Source organism: Podarcis cretensis (genome assembly GCF_951804945.1).
Source record: "Podarcis cretensis genome assembly, chromosome: 6".
Taxonomy (NCBI): Eukaryota; Metazoa; Chordata; class Lepidosauria; order Squamata; family Lacertidae; genus Podarcis; species Podarcis cretensis.
Genome location: NC_137175.1, coordinates 90,080,254 through 90,096,039, shown reverse-complemented (window position 1 = coordinate 90,096,039; position 15,786 = coordinate 90,080,254). Strand labels below are relative to the sequence as shown.

At 44.9% G+C, this 15,786-nt stretch overlaps 1 protein-coding gene across 2 annotated transcripts in view; it reads left to right on the top strand.

The window, feature by feature from the left end:
• HMCN1 (hemicentin 1) overlaps nucleotides 1–15,786 on the top strand; it is a 325,809-nt gene that overhangs the window by 274,614 nt on the left and 35,409 nt on the right. For both annotated transcript variants that reach the window (XM_079980967.1, XM_079980966.1), the window contains 10 exons: nucleotides 1,657–1,794; nucleotides 3,326–3,460; nucleotides 5,319–5,588; nucleotides 6,703–6,893; nucleotides 7,808–8,021; nucleotides 9,886–10,020; nucleotides 10,438–10,628; nucleotides 12,736–12,817; nucleotides 14,479–14,748; nucleotides 15,420–15,590. In XM_079980967.1, coding sequence (XP_079837093.1) covers nucleotides 1,657–1,794; nucleotides 3,326–3,460; nucleotides 5,319–5,588; nucleotides 6,703–6,893; nucleotides 7,808–8,021; nucleotides 9,886–10,020; nucleotides 10,438–10,628; nucleotides 12,736–12,817; nucleotides 14,479–14,748; nucleotides 15,420–15,590 — 1,797 coding nt within the window. The remainder of the gene's footprint in view (nucleotides 1–1,656; nucleotides 1,795–3,325; nucleotides 3,461–5,318; nucleotides 5,589–6,702; nucleotides 6,894–7,807; nucleotides 8,022–9,885; nucleotides 10,021–10,437; nucleotides 10,629–12,735; nucleotides 12,818–14,478; nucleotides 14,749–15,419; nucleotides 15,591–15,786) is intronic.

Sequence of the window (15,786 nt, the reverse complement as noted above, 5' to 3'; positions counted from 1 at the left end):
TGCTTGCATTCTCCACCGGGCCCTGGTTCAACAAGCTCACTGCCCATTGTACCCCCAGCCACTTGCCTGCTCGCTATCCCTGCCCAGTGAGGACTTTCCCCAGTCTCAGCGCCATGGTGCCATTTTGTAAATTTGGGAGAGCTGAGCAGCAACTTGGTTCCTGTTAATTCATAATTTATTACGGTCAGAGACCAGCTCGAAAAGCACAACTGGGACAGCTTTCACAAGAATAAAATATACGTGTAAAGCAGTGTACAACAGCAGCTTAAAGATTCGAATCTAAGATGAGCGCATATACACGTAAAGACCTAAAAATTTGGGCTACAAATTGGCCCGGACACCCTGAAGGCCGACTTCGACTGTTTTCCTAGTGAACTAATTTGTTTCGGGGTGGGTGGGTCCTGTTTTAAACAGTCATGTTTCCACTTCTGGGACCTCCTCTTTTGGCAGCACTGACCAAAGGCCTGGTCTTAGGGCTCCCCACAGGGGCTGCTGCTACTGTAGCTACTACCACCAGTATCAGTCAGTTGCAGCCCACTCCTTCTCATCTTGCCTAATGGGCAGCTTATCTAGCACCACGTGAATTGGAGGTGTCTCCTAATAATAATAATAATAATAATAATAATAATAATAATAATAATAATTTATTTATTTGTACCCTGCCCATCTGACTGGGTTGCCCCAGCCACTCTGGGCGGCTTCCAACACATATAAAAGCATAATATAATATCAAACATTAAAAACTTCCCTATACAGTGCTGCCTTCAGATGTCTTCTAAAAGTTGTGTAGTTATTTATCTCCTTGACATCTGACAGGATCTTAGCTATCTCATTTTCCCCAAAGCACATCAACATCACATCAGGCATTACATCTGCAGAGATTTATGGGTACGATTTGACTAACCAGATTAGTCAGCAGAAGCCAATGCAAGGAATCTTGCTAATGCAACTCGGACTTTCTCCTCTCCTTCCCTCCACGCACCCCCTCCCCCCCAAATCCATCTGGAGAGTCTGTGGACCTTAGAACAGCATTGCTGGAAAACAAAGGGGATTGTTCTATCTGGCAAGCAAAAATGCTTTTCCTGACAGAACAATTGCCTTAGTGTGATGTTGGACTCCACTCTGTGTTAGAATCCTTTAAAATGGGCTTGTTTTGAAATGAGTTATTCTGGGCTGGACTGGGCTTGGAGACAGAGACAGCAATCAAAGATTTTCTATACAGTGGTACCTCTGGTTAAGAACTTTATTCGTTCTGGAGGTCCGTTCTTAACCTAAAACTGTTCTTAATCTGAGGTACCACTTTAGCTAATGGGGCCTCCCGCTGCCGCCACCGTACGATTTCCGTTCTCATCCTGAGGTAAAGTTCTCAACCCAAAGTACTACTTCTGGGTTAGCGGAGTCTGTAACCCGAAGTGTTTGTAACCTGAGGTGTATATAACCCAAGGTACCACTGTATTGGCAATGGCTGATTCAACATTAATTAATACATCTACGTATTATAACATGGCTTCCAGTATCTGTGTTTACTCATAACATAGTTTGTGAAATGGGGATATTTTTCTTTTGGTAGGCAACCTGGTAGGGATATGTAATAATTATTGTAAACAGCTGGGTGGACCAGTAATTAGACCTTTTCTGTGCTCCTCTGAATCTTAGAACCACCAGCTATAAAAGTCCAACCTGGAACGCTTGATGTCATTCTCAACAGCCCAATACTCCTACCATGTGAAGCGGTAGGCTCACCACGTCCTAAAATAACATGGCAGAAGGAAGGGGTCAGTGTTAACACCACAGGTATCTTGTTTTGCTTTATAATTTCCCGTTCTCCTAAGAGCATTTAGCTACATACAGTTGAAAGGGAATTAGTGCTGCAGTTCTGTATCCTAAGAAAGGATACACCGTATTTTTCGCTCTATAAGACGCACCAGACCATAAGACGCACCTAGTTTTTGGAGGAGGAAAACAAGAAAAAAAATATTCTGAATCTCAGAAGCCAGAACAGCAAGAGGGATCGCTGCACAGCGATCCCTCTTGCTGTTCTGGCTTCTGGGATAGCTGCACAGTCTGCATTCGCTCCATAAGACGCACACACATTTCCCCTTACTTTTTAGGAGGGAAAAAATGAGTCTTATAGAGCAAAAAATATGGTACTTTAAAACAACCCCTAGAGTTCATTCACACATGCGTGGTCATCACTGTGAGATTGCAGTATCAAGCAGTGCATTCATGTGAAATCTTTCATCTTTATCATTTGCAAAACTTACAAAATTTTGAGCGAGTAGTTTCCTAGCAGAGTGTGGATAAAATTATAGATTAAACGGGGCCGAAATCTATAAAACAATTAAAATCAGATATACATATAGTCGCCACCACCTCACCAAAAACAAAATCAATAAAACTTTTTTAAAAATAATGTAGGTAACTAAATCATGTGTCTGGATAGTTTTCTGAAACAGAGAGGTTTTCTGCAGGCAACTAAAATAATATAGTGAGTGTACCTGCCCAATGTCTTTACGCCAAGGAGTTGCTGTCACTCCAATGGAACAATTCCTCACAAATGCAGTGCCAGTTTCACAGATCAAAGTGATTGATTAGTCACATAGTGAGGCAAGGTGATTCCTTAAGTAAACTGGTCCCAAGCCATTACAGGCTTTATATACCAACAGTAACCAGTCAGAAGCCAGTGCAGATCTTTGGACACAATTATTTTCAGTTGAATCAATCCGCACATTTGCCTAAAGGTAAAGGTAAAGGGACCCCTGACCATTAGGTCCAGTCGTGGCCGACTCTGGGGTTGCAGCGCTCATCTTGCTTTACTGGCCGAGGGAGCCGGCGCACAGCTTCCGGGTCATGTGGCCAGCATGACTAAGCCGCTTCTGGCGAACCAGAGCAGTGCACGGAAACGCCGTTTACCTTCCCGCCGGAGCGGTACCTATTTATCTACTTGCACTTTGACGTGCTTTCGAACTGCTAGGTTGGCAGGAGCAGGGACTGAGCAACGGGAGCTCACCCCGTTGCGGGGATTCGAACCGCCGACCTTCTGATCGGCAAATCCTAGGCTCTGTGGTTTAACCCACAGCGCCACCCGCCTCCGCACATTTGCCTACCAGTTACCAAATGTACATATGCTTATATGGAAACCTGTTCTAAGATATGCCTGCTGCACCTCTTTTTTTTCTTTTTTCTTTAACTGAACGAAAGGAGAGTTCACAACCTTTCTAGTAAACCTATTTCTCCAGCAAACTATTTTTGTAGAATCTATAGCAGTCCTAATATTTCTCTACTACTGTGGTCTTCTTTAATACATAATGTGCATGTGTTCCAGGGGATAGTTATACGATTCTCCCCAGCGGCAGTTTGCAGATTGCAAAAGCTGCTGCTGAAGACGCTGGAACTTATATTTGTGTGGCTCAGAATCCAGCAGGTACTGCCCTTGGGAAGATCAAACTGAAAATCCAAGGTAAGTTTTGCTGTGAGCTGCAGCTTTTTAATAATATCTGGTGTTATCTTGGAACGTATCTTTTTTTTTTTTAATAAAATATTTATTAAGGTTTTTTAAAATATTACAATAAAAATGAAAAAAGAAAATAACAAAAATACAAAATAAAAATAGTTAAAAACATACAGATTTTCCATTGCTAATTTTCCTTTAGCTTATTTCCCGGACCTCCTCATACCTCCCTTTTTTGTATTCCACTTCAAATTGTTGGTTCAGCAAATCCTTACCATTAAGTTTTAACCTGTTTATAACCCTTTTTTCATATATCTTAGAGCATTACAGCTGGAAACCACTTAATTTCTATCCAACATCATTCTAACATTCCTTAATTTTACAATATTTCTGTAGGTAGTCTTTAAATTTCTTCCAATCTTCTTCCACCGACTCTTCTCCCTGGTCACGGATTCTGCCAGTCATTTCTGCCAATCCCATATAGTCCATCACTATCTTGGAACGTATCTGATCTGATGTACTTCTAGACTAGGGCAGAGCAGCTTTTTCTTTCTGTTGAGGGCTGTGTTCCCTCTGGGGTCACACACGGCCTAGTTAAGCATGGAATTTGCTCCCATGAGTGGTTGTAATGGCCACTGACTTGGATGCCTTTAGGCAAATTCGTGGAGGGATAAGGCTATCAGCCATGATTATTAATTAATTAAACTCCACCCATCTGGCTGAGTTTTCCCAGCCACTCTGGGCAGCTCCCAATCAAGTGTTAAAAACAATACATCATTAAATATTAAAAACTTCCCTAAACAAGGCTGCCTTCAGATGTCTTTTAAAAATAGGATAGCTGCTTATTTCCTTGACATCTGATGGGAGGGTGTTCCACAGGGCGGGTGCCACTACCGAGAAGGCCCTCTGTCTGGTCCCCTGTAACCTCACTTCTCACAGTGAGGGAACCACCAGAAGGCCCTCAGCGCTGGATCTCAGTGTCCGGGCTGAACAATGGAGGTGGAGACGCTCCTTCAGGTATACAGGACCGAGGCTCCTTCAGGTATCCAGGACTGAGGCAATGGCTGTATTCCACCTCCACCGTTGGAGGGGAGAGTGATACTGCACTCAGGTTGTGGTTGTGAGCTACCCATGAGCATCTGGTTCACCACAATGAGAGCAGAGTCCGGGACTAGATTTTTGGCTCGATCCAGCAGGGCTCTTGTTATATAATTTGTCAGGGTCAGGAGTCCAAAGGGGAGGCATGGATAGGTGAGGCCACCTGCTTTTCACTTTCTGCTACCTCCTCTCCCATTTCCCTCCTTCTTGCCAGGAGTTGCATGAAACTTGTGAAGGGACCTTTATCTTCTTAACCTTCCCTAAGAAGTACATCATTAGAGCCTCAACAAAGGAAAAAAGAGAATAAACAGGAGTACAGTGGATGCTCAGGTTGTGAATGTGATCTGTGTGGGGGGCATGTTTGCAATCCGCAGCGCCGCATCTGTGCATGCGCAGGTTGCGATTCGGTGCTTCTGCGCATGCACAAAGTGCCATTTAGTGCTTCTGCGCATGCGCAACCGCCGAAACCTGGAAGTAACCCACTCTGGTACTTCCGGGTTTCGGCACGTCCATAACTCGAAAAAACGCAACCTGCAGCGTCTGTAACCCGAGGTATGACTGTATAGCTCTCCAGACAATGCCTGCTTTTGTCCCCTGCCCTTGAGAAAAAGAGATGAAATGAAAAGTCAGGTGCCTGGTGCACAGTGATGAATAGGGTTGGAAGATGGAGACAGCTTGGAGAAGCAACAGTTTGTGAAGTAGTATAGGGAATGTTGTTCCACTGTCTTCTAGCACTGCCGATTAAAACAATTGATTCATTGTCTACCAGTTCCTCCAGCTATCAGATCTCACCCGGAAGAATACGTGGTGGTTTTGGATAAGCCTGCCACACTGTTGTGTGAAGCCGATGGCTATCCGGCTCCTGAGATCATGTGGCATAAAGAAGGACAGCAGGTCACAGAGTCCATGAGGCAGAGAATCCTCAGCATGGGGTCTTTGCAGATTGCCTTTGCTCATCCGAGCGACACCGGCCGTTACACATGCACGGCTACCAACGTGGCTGGAGCAAGCAGCTCGAGCATGGAGCTCACAGTGCTTGGTAAGCATAGCTGGAAGTGGGGAACATGCATTGGCTATTAATCCTGGTGGAAGCAAGTATGATGGATGGAACCAGGTTTGTTTGTTTTTCAGTTTTAATTAGCTGTTCCCCATATCCTCATACAACTTAAGTTGCCATTCTCCTTTGGTTAGGACTTCACTTGTTTTCCATTTTTGAGTTGCATGGTGAGTTCCCGCCTCCCTCCTCAGAAATGAAGACACGAGACACAATAATTCAGGTTAATGGGTCAAATTAGGCCACAACTGTATTGATTACAGGAATTGAGTGGTATTGGCTTAGGCATTGGTCCCAACAGCTAACCGGCTTCAGCCTGCTTGCTTGAAGACTGGTAAGTGTTAACCACCAGTAGGGGGAGTCCCGCTGATGCACGTCAACTAGGATCTCCCCTGGGGTCACCTCACGGGGGCGTGCGGTGGGCCCACACCTCCATAGGCTTAGGACAAGGCCACGCCCGGGAAACAGGGAGACCCTCGGCCGTGCCAGACCTAAGTAAGGCGAGGCCATGCCCCCTGGGCCAGCCAATTGGCTGGCTCGGGGTATGACGCGTCCAAGGATTCCCTGGTATCGCGGGGGCTGAAGCCAGCCCCTGCAAGTGTGGGGAGGGGCATGAAGCCCGCAACCCCACCTCCTCCCTAGCTCGGAAGTGGCTCTAACAAAACATGGGGCACAGTAGTGGCATACGTAAATAACCTTTTTGACACCTGGGGATTTCAGTCTGAATTATCCCCAGCAGAAAGGACTCTGGTTTGGGAGCAAAAGAACTTTTAAACATTCCCCCCCCCCCAATTCATTATGGATCATTTCCAAATACTCTTTTACCCTTTTGCAAGTCCACCACATAGGAAAGAACATACCCTCCACCTCTTTGCATCTTCAGCACTTATCTGATTCAGTCTTATACTACATCTTAGCAAGCCTGCTCAGAGTTAAATACCATCTGTAAATCAGTTCCAAATAGTTCTCCTTCAAAGAATAACATGCTGTGAACTTCAGATCACTTTTCCAGAGTTTTTCCCACCCAACTCTGTAGATTCCTAAGGACATGTGTAATTAATTGTTTTCTTTATTTTCTTTAAAAAAAATCTCCCTACAGTTCCGCCTAAGATACGCAGTACAGAAGCTCATTACACAGTTGCAGAAAATGCACAAGTGGTTCTGCCATGTGTTGCTGATGGAATGCCAACGCCATCCATGAATTGGAAGAAAGAGGGCCAACTTTTAATGAGCATGGTGGGAAAATACACGGCTCTATCATATGGAGATCTCATTGTGGACAATGCTGTGGTAAGCATTTGACTGAGCAATGCACTCAAGGTAGCCACAGGCTGATAGACATGCAACTTGCCCAACCTGAAAGTGTGTGATTCCTAGGTTTCTTGAGCCAAAGATGCCCTGCTATGTTTAGCTGTAGGTAGTCCATGAGTATGGACCCAATGGTAGCATTGTGACATAAGGCTAATACTGTGTTCATTATGGTTATGCTTTGTCATGGGACCTTATCCCCTGTTTAAACAGCATGACTCGGAACCTGGCAATGCATTATGTCAAAAACGAAAGAAATACAGTGGTACCTCGGGTTACATCCCCTTCAGGTTACATCTGCTTCACGTTACAGACTCCGCTAACCCAGAAATAGTACCTCAGGTTAATAATAATAATAATTTAAGAACTTTGCTTCAGGATGAGAACAGAAATTGTGCTCTGGCGGCGCGGCGGCAGTGGGAGGCCCCATTAGCTAAAGTGGTGCTTCAGGTTAAGAACAGTTTCAGGTTAAGAATGGACCTCCAGAAGGAATTAAGTTCTTAACCCGAGGTACCACTGTAGCAGGATTCAATCAGTTGTTGCACTAGTGGAAGAATGAGGCCCACTCACATAGCAGGACTTTTCCACATCCCCACTCCCACCTGGTGTGCTCTTCTAAATCTGCTCCTGAGGATTGCAAGTTGCTTTGCAACATTTTTGTAGAAAGCAATGAATAAATGCAATCAATCAATCAATCAATCAATCAATCAATCAATCAATGCAGCATTTGAAAGCAGAGACCCAGTGATGGGGTGATTCAAATCCATATACAAACTTAAGTCAAATGCTTTCTTTCTGAGATGCCTCCCATGCCCAAATGACCATTATATTTATTACAGGATAATTCCCCCCCTGTTAAATCTTTTTATGTGCTGTTCTTTATTTCCTTCCTACAGCCTGAAGATTCTGGCAGCTACACCTGCATTGCCAGTAATGTTGCTGGTGAAGATACCCATACCGTCAACTTAACTGTCCATGTGTTGCCAACCTTTACTGAGCTCCCTGGAGATTTAGCTTTAAATAAAGGAGAACGACTTCAGCTAACTTGCAAAGCAACTGGAGTTCCTGTGCCCCAAATCTCATGGACTTTTAACAATAATATCATCCCAGGTTAGTACATCAAAGGACTAGATTGTATCTAGAAAACACAGGTTTTGTTGTTCTTTAGTCGTGTCCGAATCTTCGTGACCCCATGGACCAGAACACGCCATGCACTCCTGTCTTCCACTGCCTCCTGCAGTTTGGCCAAACTCATTTTAGTAGCATCAAGAACACTGTCCAACCATCTCGTCCTCTGTCGCCCCCTTCTCCTTGTGCCCTCAATCTTTCCCAACATCAGGGTCTTTTCCAGGGAGTCTTCTCTTCTCATGAGGTGGCCAAAGTATTGGAGCCTCAGCTTCAGGATCTGTCCTTCCAGTGAGCACTCAGGGCTGATTTCCTTAAGTATGGATAGGTTTGATCTTCTTGCAGTCCATGGGGCTCTCAAGAGTCTCCTCCAGCACCATAATTCAAAAGCATCAATTCTTCAGTGATCAACCTTCTTTATGGTCCAGCTCTCACTTCCATACATCACTATTGGGAAAACCATAGCTTTAACTATACGGACCTTTGTCGGCAAGCTGATGTCTCTGCTTTTTAAGATGCTGTCTAGGTTTGTCATCGCTTTTCGAACTTTCACAAAAATTGAATTCCTGACATGGTATAAGCATGTGCACAGGAGATATCTGATACAGTGTGTTGCTCTCCTAACACGAAATGAGTTAGGTATCTTTTCGAATTACAAATAACACTTTATTAGACAGAATGGAAACGAGACAACATGGCAATTGGAAAGAGTAAACTGTGGCTCAGTGTGTAGAAGTTTTATTGTAAGGAACGGTTGAGGGAGCTGGGTTTGTTTCGTCTGCGAAAAAGGAGACTGAGAGGAGATATGATAGCCATCATCAAATTTTTAAAGGGCTGCCACATAGAAGATGGAACAAGCTGCTCTGGAGGGTTGGGCCCAAACCAATGGCTTCAAGATGCAAGGAAGGAGATTATGAGTAAACATCAGGAAGAACTTCCTGGCTGTGAGAGCTGCCAGTGGAACAAGATCCCTTGGGAGCTTGGAGGTTTTTTAACAGAGATTGGATTGTGGTCTGTCATGGATGCTTTAGTTGAGATTCCTGCACTGCAGGGGGTTGAACTAGATGACCCAGAGGATTGCTTCCAACTCCAATTCTATGTAAGGAACGTAGGGTGAATCCATTCCCACTGCACCAGACCCAACTAGGTGCCCCGGGAAACCCACTAGGAGCAAGCGAGCACAACAGCGAAAGATCGGCATGCTTAGGTATCTCTTTATTGCAGAGGAGTTATGTAATTTCAAAGCAACCTGAAAATTCCTAAGCAACCTCAACATTCCAGTAGAATTGCAGGCAGAAAGAAGGCATGGTTAACAAGTACTGTATTGGCCCGAGTATAAGCCACACCCGAATATAAGCTGCACCTTTAAAATTGGAGGGGGGGAAAGAAAAAATACCTGAATATAAGCCGCTCCCTTCCTCACTGCTCCTGGCTGCATACTGGGGGGGGGGGGGAGAGAGAGAGAGCCATGCTGTGTTGCCAGCAGCCCTTCTCCTTCCTTGCTCTTTCCCTTCCCAGCCTTGGAAGAGAGGACGGGGGGGGGGTCTATGTGCTTTGCTGTGCTCCTGGCGCTGTTTGCCCCACGCTCCTGGCTGCATACCGTAAGGTCACAAATATAAGCCGCACTTTAACTTTTCACGGTCAGATTTTTTGGGGGGCGGGGGGAAGCGAGGCTTATATTCAGGCCAATACGGTATCTCCACCTGCTGTCTTTTCCCATAAAGCTGTATCTACTAGCATATTGGGATACTGAACACCCCCAAGCTATGCATGTGAAATATGTGTTTTGCTGAGCCTTTAGATTTTGTTGGTTTTCTTTTTCTTTGTTGTTCTCCTCTTGTTCCGCTAGCACAATACGATGGTGTGAATGGACTTAGCCAACTTGTCATTGAAAGGGTGTCCAAAGAGGACTCGGGAACCTATGTTTGTACGGCGGAAAATGTAGTTGGTTCTATCAAGGCTCTTGGATTTGTGTACGTTAAAGGTATGTATTACTGGTAAGTTTGGGAATCGTTTCACACTCCATCTAAAAGCAGCATCATGGGTGGTCAGGGGAATGAATGGACATGGACTGTCTAACTTATGAAAATAAAAAGTGCCTGACTCGTATCAACAGTTGCAGATGAAACCTCTTTCTAATTTACAGCTGACTCTAGATTAAGCATACATTTTAAACTAGGTGAATTTTCTGCAATCAAAATTACTGAATTCAGAAATAGCTGAAGGGGCTCCACATTCACAAAACTAGATTCAGATTCATTCCATTTTCACTGTATTTTGAAGTTTTAACATCTGCATTTTTGCTGCTTTAAATTCATGTTGAGTTCCCTCAATATATTGGTTTCGGTTCTCATTTCCGCTCTTATTTTATACATCGTTAACTTTTGAACTATTTTTCCAGAACCTCCAGTCTTCATGGGAGATTATCATTCCAGTCGGATTGAGCCCTTGGGTGGCAATGCCATCCTCAACTGTGAAGTCAGAGGAGATCCGCCTCCAGTGATCCAGTGGAGCAAAAAAGGAGCTGGCATTCAGATCAGCAATCGGATAAGACAACTCAGCAACGGATCCCTGGCTATCTATGGCACAGTTGTAAGTCTTTACTAAGACCTCTTCTGCTGATTAATTGTACAGGCTTTGTCAGTCGTGTTAATGTCCCACCCTTCTTTCAAAGAGATCTGATTTATCTTCATTACCAACCCAAGAGGCTGTGAATTAGACACAGACTGCAGGTCTGTTCTTAATAACTGATACAAATCTCTTTTATGCATTACATATAGCTGCAGTTCATTTTTATATGTGCATGTGGCCATGCACTACTCTGCTGAAAAGGGAATTTTATCGTTTCCATTCTAACCTCTCAGGCTGCCTCCTGAGCTATTGTTATATCATGGCACCACACAACACAACTTGCACAGTTCACTTATTTAAGGAATTTATTTGCCATCCTTCAAGGCAAAACCCTCCCAGGGTGACTTAGAAACACTAGATAAAATGCCAGTTAAAACTCTGTATGTCACAGATATAACATTGCAGATAAAAGTTTTCAAATTGCCTTTTCAGTTGAGTCGGTACATAAGTCCAGCTGTCACCAGGGGACTCAGATGTCACACCCGACACATTAAGTCAACACACTTAATGCACATGCATTTCCTAACATACTGCTGCCATTAGAGCCTTACTCGGGAATTTGGCATAAAAAGGTCACTTGTGATCCAGCCATAAAGCACACAACACTGGGGGGGGGGGGGTTCTTCTTTTTGCCACTAGAGATCTGAACAGGCCATCCTCATTGCCACAGAAGATATAGGACACGGGTCAGCAAACTTTTTCAGCAGGGGGCTGGTCCACTGTCCCTCAGACCTTGTGGGGGGCTGGACTATATTTTGAAAAAAAATAATGAACACATTTCTATGCCCCACAAACAACCCAGAGATGCATTTTAAATAAAAGCACACATTCTACTCATGTAAAAACACCAGGCAGGCCCCACAAATAACCCAGAGATACAATTTAAATAAAAGGACACATTCTGCTCATGTAAAAACACGCTGATTCCCAGACCATCCGCGGGCTGGATTGAGAAGGCGATTGGGCCAGATCTGGCCCCCAGGCCTTAGTTTGCCTACCCATGATATAGGATGTTGCCAAGGCCAGGCAAAGGGTGGCACAGTTTACTGGCCACAGGCTTGATGCCAGCAGAGTACCTGCAGTTGGCGAACTTCCCAGTGCTTCTGCTTAATTGTGCTTAATTATGCAGCCCACTTCCACCCTACACACAGGAGATGGCACTGCTACTACCGGGACGCAGGAGGCACTGTGGTCAAAACCATTGAGCCTCTTGGGCTTGCTGATCGGAAGGTCAGCTGTTCGAATCCCCACGACAGGGTAAGCTCCCGTTGCTCTGTCCCAGCTCCTGCCAACCTAGCAGTTCAAAAGCACACAATTGCACAAGTGCAACTAGATAAATTAATAATAATAATAATAATAATAATAATAATAATAATAATAATAATAATCTATTTGTACCCGGCCCATCTGGCTGGGCTTCCCCAGAGCCACTCTGGGCTGCTTCCAACAAAGATTAAAAATACATTAAAATGTCACATATTAAAAACTTCCCTGAACAGGGCTGCCTTCAGATGTCTTCTAAATGTCTGGTAGTTGTTTATCTCTTTGACATCTGATGGGAGGGCATTCCACAGGGCGGGCGCCACTACCGAAAAGGCCCTCTGCCTGCTTCCCTGTAGCTTTGCTTCTTGCAGTGAGGGAACCACCAGAAGGCCCTTGGTTCTGGACCTCAGTGTCCAGGTAAAACGATGGGGGTGGGAAGGTAAACGGTTTCTGTGCACTCTGGTTTCTGTCACAGTGTTCCGTTGCGCCAGAAGCACTTTAGTCCTGCTGACCACATGACCTGGAAAGCTGTCTGTGGACAAACGCCAGTTCCCTTGGCCTGAAAAGCGAGATGAGCACCACAACCCCATAGTCTCCTTTGACTGGACTTAACCTTCCAGGGGGCCTTTACCTTTACCTTTTACTGTCACTACCACCGCCACTAACTTCCATCCTACTGAATCCCTGCTGGCTTCTGTATATATTATACAATTTCCAAGCCATTGCTGGGTTTAATGTACTGCAAATCAACGCTGAATAAAAATTATTGGATTGCTCATCTGTCAACATGCTGACTTCTTTTCAGAATGAAGATGCTGCGGAATATGCATGTGTAGCTACAAACGATGCCGGCGTTGTCGAACACCGCGTAACCCTGACATTGCACAGTAAGCCGCAAAAGAATATTCACACTATACGTGTTGGAGTTCTAAATTTTACACTTGGACGTACCTGCCTGCTGCATGAGTTAAAACTAGGCTTATTTATGTGACCCATGGACCTCTCCATCTTTGCCTTAGTCAACACAGTGTTATAGGGCCAAACGGCATATTCTTCTTTTCCCCCTAAGTCTCTTTGGTAAAGGAGGCAGGTATAATTCAGTGGCGTTGCACAGTGCAAGAGGGATAATTCTCCTTGGTGCGCGTGCTGCAAACCTAATAATAATCAGGGTTCCCCTTCAGTTGTAATTAAAGAAAAATAAGGCTTTTTTGCTGCACACTACTAAGTGCAGGGACACGGGTGGCGCTGTGGGTTAAACCACAGAGCCTAGGACTTGCCGATCAGAAGGTCGGCGGTTCGAAACCCCGTGATGGGGTGAGCTCCTGTTGCTCGGTCCCTGCTCCTGCCAACCTAGTAGTTCGAAAGCACGTCAAAGTGCAAGTAGATAAATAGGTACTGCTCCGGCGGGAAGGTAAACGGCGTTTCCGTGCGCTGCTCTGGTTCACCAGAAGCGGCTTAGTCATGCTGGCCACATGACCCGGAAGCTGTATGCCAGCTCCCTCGGCAAATAAAGCGAGATGAGCGCCACAACCCCAGAGCCGGTCACGACTGGACCTAATGGTCAGGGGTCCCTTTACCTTTTTACTAAGTGTAAGATTGGCCTGTAGTCTCTTCGCAATGAAGCTGGTTAGCCTAAGAAGTAGTGACTTGCCATGGCAAACTAGTGAGCTTAACAAATGAAGCAGGAACTACAAGTTCTTTGCCTCAAGTTTGCTCTCACCCCGTGTCCCAATTCTTTCATTCGTGGGGAAAATGGTACCTTGACAAGGGAGGCCAAGGTAACAGGTGGGGAAGGCCTCCATCAAAGATAGGGGACACTGACAGGGTCTCTTTTCCTTAACAAATGGCCAAGCTGTAAAGAAAAAGAAAAAAGCATGCTGTCAACATAGTGGGAGCGGCAGCATCTTTTCCCACAAAGGATCATGGGAGCTGAGTTACAAACTCCATGATTCCTGGTGGAAAGTGAAGTCACCAGGGTCAGTATGGTGGCTATATGTTTTTCTTGCTGCCTGGCCACTGGCCAGGACAGGTAATGTAAGCATCCCACTGTCATTGACTGATGACAGATGCTGCAAGTTACCACTTACATACTGCAGAGAGGTGGGAACAGTGGAAGTAATAATAATAACAATAGTAATAATAATAATTATAATAATAATTTATTATTTATACCTCGCCCATCTGGCTGGGTTTCCCCAGCCACCCTGGGTGGCTTCCAGCAAAATATTAAAAACTTGATAAAGCATCAAACATTAAAAACTTCCTGATACAGGGCCACCTTCAGATGTCTTCTAAAAGTTAGTTGTTTATTTCCTCAACACCTGATGGGAGGGCGTTCCACAGGGCGGGTGCCACTACCGAGAAGGCCCTCTGCCTGGTTCCCTGTAACCTTACTTCTCACAGTGAGGGAACCGCCAGAAGGCCCTCGGCGCTGGACCTCAGTGTCCGGGCTGAACGATGGAGGTGGAGACGCTCCTTCAGGTCCTTGATTTGTAAGTGATTTGTTGCTGAAATCAGCAAACCTGGAAGCATTCTGTTTTTATCTTAGGTGCACCTGTTATTACAATTGAGCCAGTAGAGACGATTGTTGATGCTGGAACCACAGTGATGCTGAACTGCCAAGCAGAAGGAGAACCTCCTCCGACCATCGAATGGTCTCGTCAAGGCCGGCCTCTCCTTAGTCAGGACCGAATGACCGTCTTGACTAATGGCTCCTTGCTTATTGCGGTTGCACACAAGAAGGATACTTCGGAATACGAGTGCGTAGCTAGGAACCTCATGGGATCTGTCCTGGTCAAAGTTCCACTCATTGTCCAAGGTGGGTGCGAAGTCTAGGCTAGCTTTTCATTCTCCCTGTTGAGGAGCTCTATGGGATTCAGAAATTTGTATGCTCTTTAGCAAAGAAGCAAAGAGAGGGAACACCTTTTCTATTTGCATCTCCCTCGTTCTGTACAATAATGCTATCCGAATGCATGTTGGGTCTTGCTAGGGGACCATGAGAAGGACCATTGAGAAGCATTGCCCTAGAAGTAGCAATATTGGGACACTACTTAGGCCATTGGTCTTCCTTATTTTCATATACTGGGCCTATTATTATGAACCTACTTGGCTTTGCAAAAGAAATGGTCTTAGGCATTTGCGAGCCATTAACTCTTCCTTCCTTCCCTAACATATCTTTCTATTTCTCTTTCTCCTTTGAGAAAAAAATACAAAGAAACAGCAATAATTCACTGTTGTAATTCTCCTTATGTGAAGTCCATCTCCAGTTGTGGGGCAGGGCCTACCAAATGAAGACTAATGACTGAGGCAACTATCATCATCATCTGAATTTTTAGGGGGCTTTAAGATTCAGAAAGCAATAAAATACACTTGTCTGATGGTGAGAGGAATATCGACTAAGATATTTTTCTGTGAACTGACTTGAGACCTCCAGGTATAGGGCAGTATATTAATAAGAATAAGAATATACATGAAATTGTTTTATTCCAGTGCACGGAGGATTTTCTGACTGGCTTGACTGGCAGCCGTGCAGTGTAACATGTGGTCAAGGTGTTCAGAAGAGGATCCGCCTGTGTAACAATCCGCTCCCCGCAAATGGCGGACGACGCTGTATGGAGCCCGATCATGAAATGCGCAGCTGTCAGAACAGACTGTGCCCAGGTAAATTTGGATTTCCACCAAGGGCCACATGGAAGTCAGTAGTCATGGACCAACATGGTTCCTCTTCCCTGGTTCGAAGTGAAGTGAATCTTTATTGCTAAAAGCTATGAGCCGTCACAATTGGTCACAATGCATAGGATACAAATAATTGATTTAAAACTGTACAACAACAGCAAAACATACAAAAATGCAAAAA